This window comes from Hyaena hyaena, unplaced genomic scaffold (assembly GCF_003009895.1).
Source record: "Hyaena hyaena isolate Hyena2069 unplaced genomic scaffold, ASM300989v1 scaffold_0, whole genome shotgun sequence".
Classification (NCBI taxonomy): domain Eukaryota; kingdom Metazoa; phylum Chordata; class Mammalia; order Carnivora; family Hyaenidae; genus Hyaena; species Hyaena hyaena.
The window spans coordinates 5,456,149-5,465,065 of NW_024080632.1; the positions used below are offsets into that span (position 1 = coordinate 5,456,149).

Genomic DNA, 8,917 nt, shown 5'->3' on the forward strand with positions numbered 1-8,917 from the left:
TCTCTAACGAGGTGATATTAATTTTCACACATAAAGTTTTCAGACGTGTTGAGGGAAGCTCCTAGGAGGGCAGAAAACCTAAATTATTAGAGCATTTTTGTTTGTAGCTGTCAGGTCCCCTAACGCCAACCCCCTATTTTGCAGAAAGGTCCCCTCCAGATTCTCCCCAGGTGGGGGGGTCCCCAGTGTGGATGGTCCTTCCTTCTGAGCTAGTGGAGACATCCCTGGGTTCTCCTCGTTTTCTTATCTCCCTTGGGAGCACACTGCCCAGCCTGGGGTAACAGGTTGCCCTCCCCTGTCCCTAGGGCAGCGGCTGTTTGGGGAGAGCATCCTGGGGCTGACGCAGGGCTCCGTGTCTGACCTCCTGTCCCGGCCCAAGCCCTGGCACAAGCTGAGCCTGAAGGGGCGGGAGCCCTTTGTGCGTATGCAGCTGTGGCTCAGTGACCCCCATAATGTGGAGAAGCTGAGGGACATGAAGAAGCTGGAGAAGAAAGGTGAGCCCTGGGATTCTGGCTGTGACTTGAGGTTTTCCCTTTGGAGCCATCCCTAGTTGTGCGACAAATAAACCCAAGGCCCCACAGATGCCATCTCAGCCTGGTGCGGGCTGAAAAAAAAAAAAAATAGCAATCCCCCAGAATGTAATTGAAAGCAATTAAAACATTTACTGTTTTTCCCATGAAAATCCCAATACCTCCCCTCTCTCAGCATCCTTCCATACACCCATAGCTGCTTCGATGTCTCTGCCAGCCCGAGCTGCATAGTCCCTCCCTTTCTGAACCCCCTTTGCCTGTTACCCAGAATCTGCACAGGACACAAAATTGGCCCAGCAAACAGGAGTCCGCCCTTATGGGTGTGGAGAAGGGGATTGCAGATTCTCACATTATATCCCTGAAAACTTGAGCTGGCATTGAGCACCTGCTGTGTGCCCACCTAATCTCATGCTGTGCTGAAAACGTTCTGAAAAGCCCAAGGTTGGGAGATGAGATACAAGGAACTGAAAAAGTTGTCACCCAGGGCACCAAGGTGGTTCCTGGTGAGGGCCCAGGGCCAAGCCCGGCTGTGAAGGGCACACGTGCTGTTGGCATCAGCCAGCTCTGCAGTTGACTTGGCCTGCCACTTCCTGACTGTGTGATGTTGGGCAAGTTAAGCCCTCTCTCTGTGCCTCATTCTCCTTCCTGAAAACTATAAAAGTCTCAGGGCATTGCTGTGAGGATTAAGTTATGTCCTCCATTCTGAAGTAGGCATCATTTTTTCCCCTACTTTTTGACAATTTGTGGTTGTGATGCATTGTGCAATTATGGGGATAGTTTAAATTAATGTCCCTCCCTGGCCCTCAAGACTGTAGTGAAATTCAGTGACACTTCTGTCAACCAAGGGAATGCTGAAGAGCACCGGTGTTGAGCACTCCCTATCTGGGAGGGCTCTGCTAAGCCCTCTGCGTACTTAACACCTGGGTGTTAACGACCAGACTTGACAGGCAGGTGTGAGCAGAGCGGCCTCTCAGCAGAGGAGCCGGAAGTATGTGGAAGCAGAGCAAGGAGGGAGACAAGGATAAGACTAGCTGCGGGCCCGGCCCGAGCTCAGGACACCAGCCTGCAGCGGCCCCCACCCCATGTGCCCACCGCCCCTGGGGGATGGGCCTCGGGGCACCCCCCTCAGTGCTTCCTCCCCCCCTGCCTGGCCCAGCCTACCTCAAGCGCAGGTACGGCCTCATTAGCACCGGCTCCGACAGCGAGTCTCCAGCCACCCGCTCCGAGTGCCCCAGCCCCTGCCTGCAGCCCCAGGACCTGAGCCTCCTGCAAATCAAGAAGCCCCGAGTGGTGCTGGCGCCGGAGGAGAAGGAGGCGCTGAAGAAGGCCTACCAGCTGGAGCCCTACCCCTCCCAGCAGACCATCGAGCTCCTCTCCTTCCAGCTCAACCTCAAGACCAACACCGTCATCAACTGGTTCCACAACTACAGGTGCAGTGCTGGGGCGTGCACTGGGGGGGTGGCCCCGTCCTGGGGCTGGGGGAGCGCAGCTTGGCCTCTGAGAGGTGGGGAGACCGGAGTCCAGGTGAACCTGGGTGTGAATCACAACTCCACCGTTTCCAGCTGTGAGAACCTGAGCACATCACGTCCCTGAGCCTCAGTCTCCTGACCTACAAAATGGGAACCATAGTGGGATCTGCTTCCTAGAGTAGTCCTGAGGAGTCAGTGGGCTACCATATTCACATACAATACTGGTCACATGGTATGGGGTAGGTGATGACAAGCTTGTCACTGCCTTAATTATCCATCCAGTTTGCTCTATGTCTGCCTCTGTGAAGGGACAAGAATGCTGTTTGGGACACAGAGCTGAGGAGCCCTCACTGCCCACTGAGATTCATGTTGGGGCCCTGATCTGCGGCTCTTGGCCTCTTCCCCCCCCCACACACAAGCCCAAAGAAATCCCTCTGGCAGCCCCTTAGCCTCCAGCCTCCTGGAGGAGTGAGTGATTCCTATTTCTGTGGCTGCCTCCCACTCGACACTCTCTAATCTTGGGGGTCCCTGGCCCACAGTGGTGGCTGGGCTTCCTGGGAGCTCAGTCCCAGGGCTGGCGGGGGGCATTGACTGGGTGCAGCAGTACCTGAGGAGACTGCAGTGGGGGGAGAGTTTGGGGAGGGCCCTGCGGAGAAGGCTTGGTGGAATTCTCGGGACCATCTTTGAGCCCCCTCCCCCCACCAAGCTTCCTGAGCAGGAAAGGTCTCTGGTGTCCGTGCTGTGCCAGACAGGAGGGCCACCAGTGTATTCCAGGGGCAGAGAGAAGGCCTCTTGCTCCCCAAGGAAGAGGAGGAAGGAGGAGCCTGGAAAGGTGGAATGTTTGAAATCTCCCTCCGCAGCCCAGGCACAGGCATCACACAGACCTGAGTTCAGTCCCACCTTGGCTGTGTGTTCTTGAGCAAGTCACTGTATTTCTCTGAGTCTCATCCCTGTTAGGGAAACCTAATGCTTACCCTACAATGCTGAATCAAGGATCAAATGAAAAAACTTTAGGCATAAATATGTTGTCAAATGCTGCTGCTTATGACCTGGCTCAGACTTGGGGCCTTCCAAACAGCAAATGACATAGGTCCTTAAATCCTTATATTCCCCTTCCCTTCCTGAGGGATTTGGGGATGTCCTTTCCTCTCCTCTCTTATTCCCCACAGGACCTGAGCACTCCACTCTAATCTAATATATTCATTCAACAAATAGTTGGCAATGTAGGCATAGTGATCCAGGATCTGGAGATACAGGGGTTCAAAGCCATCATCCCTGGCCTTATAGAGCTTAAAATTTTGAACCAAATAGTGTCACTACTATTTAATTGCTATAAAACAGAAAGGAATAAGGGGCTGAGGATAAAGCGAATTCTGTCCAGGGAAGACTTTCCAGAAGAGGTGCCATTTGAGCTGGGTTTTGAAGGATGACAAGGAATTTGCACCTAGAAGCAGAGAGAATTACACTCCCAAAAGAAACTGTTCTCAGAGAGTTCTAGAAGAACATATATTATTTCATTTGGTAAATGTTTATTGAGCACCTACTCTCTACAAGGCACTGACAGAAACAAGACAGAGTCCTCGTCCTTAGCATCTCTTACAGACCAACAGGAAAGGCCACTATTAAATGAGCACTCATATTAATGTATCATTACAAACTGCAGTGAACTCTGGGAAAGGTAAATAATAGGATGTTTTGAGAATAAATTACCAGGGAGACCCTGCTATAGATTTAAGAGTCAGGAATTTATTTTTTTAAAAACTAGTTTATACTATGTATGAATGACTGAATGAATGAATGAATGAAGCCTTATACTTATATTTGATCTACAGTTTGGAAGTTCTAACGATGGAACTTCAGGCATTGAGCCATGCTAACCCCCTGTCCAATCCCATTTCAGTGGAAACCACTAGGGCTCTCCCTGGTCCCAGCAGCTATTCCTTCTAGAGGAGACTGCGGGTGATGGTGGAGTGCCTTGAAAGGTGGGCAAGGCCACCTTTGTGGAGAGACTGGGGACTGAGCCAGATGACCCCTAGGATCAGGATCCTGGGAAGGGACTCCATCCCCAACCTGGGCAGGAAGCCAGGGAGGCAGGAGAGTATAGCCAGATAACTGGGTTCCCAGCCTAATTGCTTACTCTGTGACATGGCAATCTTTGTGCCTCCCTGAGCCTGGTCTCCTGTATCTGTAGGAATGAGACTAGTATCTCTTTCATAAGGTTACTATGTAAAATAAATGCAGTAATCTGCAAAAAGTGCTTGGCCTGGTGCCTGACACATGATAAGCAGCCATTATTACGATGTTTATAATTACAACTTAAATCATTAGCCTTATATATAAGTAATATGTACTTTAATGTAAATGGGCAGAGGGCCACAGCATTGAAGGTGCTGAGGAGGCCCTTTTGCTCTGTGACCTTGGACAAGCCTTTTGACCTCTCTGAACTTCACTTGCTGTTAGGAAAATGATTACTGGGGTTAGTCCCAATCCTGACTCTTCCTGTTTCACACATGTAAGACTAAGTTTCTCTCCGACAGCAGGGAAGTGGTTGAAGTGGGGAGAGAATGAGTGGGTTCTGGACTGGAATTTGGGCTACCTAGGTTCTGGTCCTAGCTCTGCCCACGTGTACCATGGTGATCCGAACAAGTCGCTCTCCACACCTCTATTTCCCCTTCGGGCTGATGTCTAAGTCTGTCCAGGAAAGAAGCAGGGAGTTGGTGCCACAAACCAGATCTGGGTTTGGCTTCAAGAACTACTCTAGACCGACGCTGTCCGAAAGAAAAATAATGTGAGCCATGTATGATTTAAAATTTTCTAGGAGCCACATTTAAAAAATTTAAAGAAACACATGAAATTAATTGTAATTTATTTTATTTAGCCTAATATAACCATTTCAATGTGCAGTCAATATAAAAATGTAATTAATGAGACCTTTTCCCTTTTTTGTATGAAGTCTTTAAAATCCAGTGTGTATTTTTAACCCTTAGAGCACCTCTCAGTTCGGACTAGCCACACTTCAAGTGCTTAAGAGCCACGTGGGGCCGGTGGCGACTGAACTAGACAGTGCAGGTCTAGGTCATGAGCTTTGGAATCCAGCAATCCTGAGTTCAAACCCTGGCTCTGCTACTTGCTGGCTGTGTGGCCTGGAGCAAGTCACTCAGCCTCTCTGAGGCTTGTTTCCTCCTCTGTGAAGTAGGGGTAATAATAGCACCCGCTAGTAAGGTTGTTGGCAAAGCTGGCTAAGATGCCGCGTGTGAAGAAGCTTTGTGCCTAGTGAGCCCCTGGGGAAGTGGGCAGGGGCAAAATGCCACTTGTCTCGGTAAAATCTAGGGTTAGCCAGGTCCCCCATCCAGCCCCTCACTCACCGCCATCTCTGCCCCAGGTCCCGGATGCGCCGGGAGATGTTGGTGGAGGGGACCCAAGACGAACCAGACCTCGACCCCAGTGGGGGTCCTGGCACCCTGCCACCAGGCCACTCCCACCCAGACCCTACCCCACAGAGCCCCGACTCTGAGGCCGAGGACCAGAAGCCTGCTGTGAAGGAACTGGAGCTCCAGGAAGGCTCCGAGGAGCGCATCACACCCCCGGCCACCCAGGACAAGGCCCAGGTGAGGATTAAGCAGGAACAGACTGAGGAAGACGCAGAGGAAGAGGCGGGCACGCGGCTCCAGAACTCCGGGGAGCCGGACAGAGGCCAAGGTTCTCCCAAAGAGGCGCATCCTGACCACCCGGATAACGACAGACTCCCTAAAGTGGCCCCAGGGCTCCTTCTTCCAGGCGGGACCACTCCAGACTGCCCCTCACTGCAGCCCCCCCAGGAGAGCGAGGGCGGGGAGCGGCTACACCCGGACCCTCTAAGTTTTAAGTCCGTCTCCGAGTCCTCACGCTGCAGCCTGGAGGTGTCGCTGAACTCGCCCTCAGCCGCCTCCTCCCCGGGCCTCATGATGTCTGTGTCACCTGTCCCCTCCTCCTCAGCCCCCATCTCCCCATCCCCACCCGGCGCCCCTCCCGCCAAAGTGCCGAGTGCCAGCCCCACTGCCGACACGGCTGGGGCCCTGCACCCCAGCGCCAAGGTGAACTCCAACTTGCAGCGGCGACACGAAAAGATGGCCAACCTGAACAGCATCATCTACCGGCTAGAGAGGGCTGCCAACCGGGAGGAGGCCCTGGAGTGGGAGTTCTGAAGGCAGGCCCGGGAGGGCAGGGGGCACACGGGGGTGGGCCGCCCTTCCGGCTCTCACTCGCCCTGCCAGGCAGGGTGGGGGAAGCTCAACCATCAAAATGTGGACAGCAGTGTTATGCAGTTTACGTTTTTTGTTGTAATCCTAGTTCTAGGACGTTGTGAGGGAGCGGGTGGGGCACACGCCACTGCCTCCTCTCTTTGGCACCCGCTGCCCCACGGGGCGCCCTCGTCTCCACCCTGGCCTCTCTGCAGGAGGCACAAGCGATGCGGCACCACATTCTCACCTGGAAACTCCAAACTCTTTTAGAAAAAAATAAATATTTATAGACCTCTTTTAGATATTTTAATAAAGGATCCTTTGGAATTTATTCCCAGCCAATGCTGTTTTGATATTACAGAGAGTTATAAAATCAGGATGCTGTCACAACTGTTGCGAAGTATACACCGAAGTTGTGTCGTTTTTTGCCACTAGATGAGATTAAAAGAAGACAATTGTTCAAAGCCATCACAAAACACTATAAGACTGACCAAAATTTAGATAACCCTTGAACTGCGGCTTTTTTCCACATCTGTCTGTGAGACACAGCACATTGCTACTGCCCTTCCAGAAACCGTACTGAAAAGAGAAAGTCCAAAAGACTCTAAATGAAAACCTCAATGCCGTTGAGGATGTGTTTCACTCTGGTGGTCTGTTTTGCAACTTTGATAACACAGAATGTCCCGTGCCGTTGTAAATGTTGTAGAGATGTGGGCTGTGGCCGGCCATCCTACCCAAGATGTGACATGGTACAAAATAAACTACTTCCCCTCCCTCTAGTCAGAAGCCTGTGGGCCGCGGAGGTCGGACACCCAGCCTATCCATCTGTAGACAAGATGTGTTTCTGGATCCTTTGGAAAGCCGGGCGTGGGGTCAGGTGATTGGAGGGCAGCATTTGAGCCAGAGTGACCCTGTTCCCCAGGCCAAATCATGGCCACAGCACAGGAAGTTCCCTACTGGCTTTCCAGAGCAGGACTGTGGCCACCGTCTCCCGCTCCCTGTGCTTTAAGAAAATGATAGCGTTGGTCATCCCATGGGCACCCAGCACCGAAAAGTAGATTCATCTAACAGAGATCCCCAGCTCCCTTCTTGCCGTCTCTTTTCTCAAGTTGACCCAGGTGCTGTTTCTGGAAGGCATCTGCAGCTCCCAAGTCCAGAACAAAGCATGAAGGTGGAGTTCACGGCACGGCCACCGTACCCCAGCCTCTAGTCTACCCTCCTGCCTCCCAGCACACGACCTCTGGGGAGCAAAGACTCAATCCCCCAACTCAGAGAAGCCCTTCCTCCAGCACCTTCGCCATCAGGGTCTCTGGCAGGAGAGCTCCCAGTGCAGATGGAACAGCCACCATGTTGGTTTTTGACTCTCTGTCTCTCTCCTGTTTTTATTTCTTTTCCTTTTCCGAACTCTCTGTGGGAAGGCTGAATTGGTGACTCCCCAGCTGAATGAATCCAGAATGACGATCACAAGGTGGCCATAATCGGTACCAATCCAGTGCCGGGGGGAGATGGCTGATGGGTTTCAAGGATGCAGCAAGCATTTTGAAACCAGGCCAGTAAAACCCAGCGATCAGAAGGGGACAATTGAGGGCTGTTCCAGAAATCTCAACTCTCATGCACCCAGCCCAGGCTGCAGTCTCCACGCCAGTCCAAGAAGAACAACGCAAACCCTGCAGGAAAACGTCCTTTTCCATACACCCAGGCTATGCATTGAAGAGTTTTCCACTGTATACATTTTTATCCAGATGAAGGTATTTTTATATTTTGACAATAGGAAACAGTGACCAATTTTCAGAGTAATCTGGAACAAACAAAACATCTTCTTTTAGCCACCACCGCCCTGTCACAGGACAACCGTGAGGGAGCACACCACTTTCTACTGTTGAAACCCACACAACATTGAAATGCAGGCTCACCCGCAGACTACAAATCTTAGAGGACTCAATCTGGCTTTTGTGTGACGGGATTTGATTAAGCACTTAGTATAGTCTTTTGAACACAGAAATCCTGTTGTACTTAAAGCTAGCAAACCCATGAACAACTTTGTCAGGTTCACGTCCTATAACGGTAAAAACAAGACAAAAACCCACAAAACCGTTTCTATGAGAGATTGATGAACTTTGTTTAAAATTTTAAAAAGAACACGTTCTGTAAACGCGTCGCTCAATACAGAATTGTATAATAATGTCTGGGTGTCCTGCTTGCTCTGTTCTGGAGCTGGGGATGCAAACCGGGGGTCCAGTCTGGCGCTCAGAGCCAGTATTTACAAAGCAGTATTCTTTTTTAATGTTTTATTTATTTCTGAGAGAAAGAGAGAGGCAGCATGAGTAGGGGAGGGTCAGAGAGGGAGGGAGACACAGAATCTGAAACAGGCTCCAGGATCTGAGCTAGCTCTCAGCACAGAGCCCAACGTGAGGCTCAGACCCACAGACTGTGAGATCATGACCTGAGCCAAAGTCAGACGCTTAACCCACTGAGCCACCCGGGCGCCCCAAAGCAGTATTTTTTTAAAACTAACTTTTTCATTAGTGTGCCACCGTTAAAATGTGGGGGCATGTCACATAAAAATCACAATTACATTACCGGCTTCTCGCGAAAACCGTAGTGTCTGGCCACACTGGACCTAACTTCCAATGTGACAGCGGCTGGCTGAGGGGCAGATCCCCCTTTAGACAGGACATTGCCTGTGGTCTGTGTCAAT

At 51.3% G+C, this 8,917-nt stretch overlaps 1 protein-coding gene across 1 annotated transcript in view; it reads left to right on the forward strand.

The window, feature by feature from the left end:
- The window catches only part of CUX2 (cut like homeobox 2), a 260,307-nt gene extending 254,027 nt beyond the window's left edge, over positions 1–6,280 (forward strand). Inside the window, exons 21-23 of the mRNA XM_039220192.1 lie at positions 306–494; positions 1,687–1,960; positions 5,382–6,280. Of these exons, the coding sequence (XP_039076123.1) occupies positions 306–494; positions 1,687–1,960; positions 5,382–6,183 (1,265 nt within the window). The 3' untranslated portion in view covers positions 6,184–6,280. The remainder of the gene's footprint in view (positions 1–305; positions 495–1,686; positions 1,961–5,381) is intronic.
- The last annotated feature ends 2,637 nt before the right edge of the window (positions 6,281–8,917 follow it).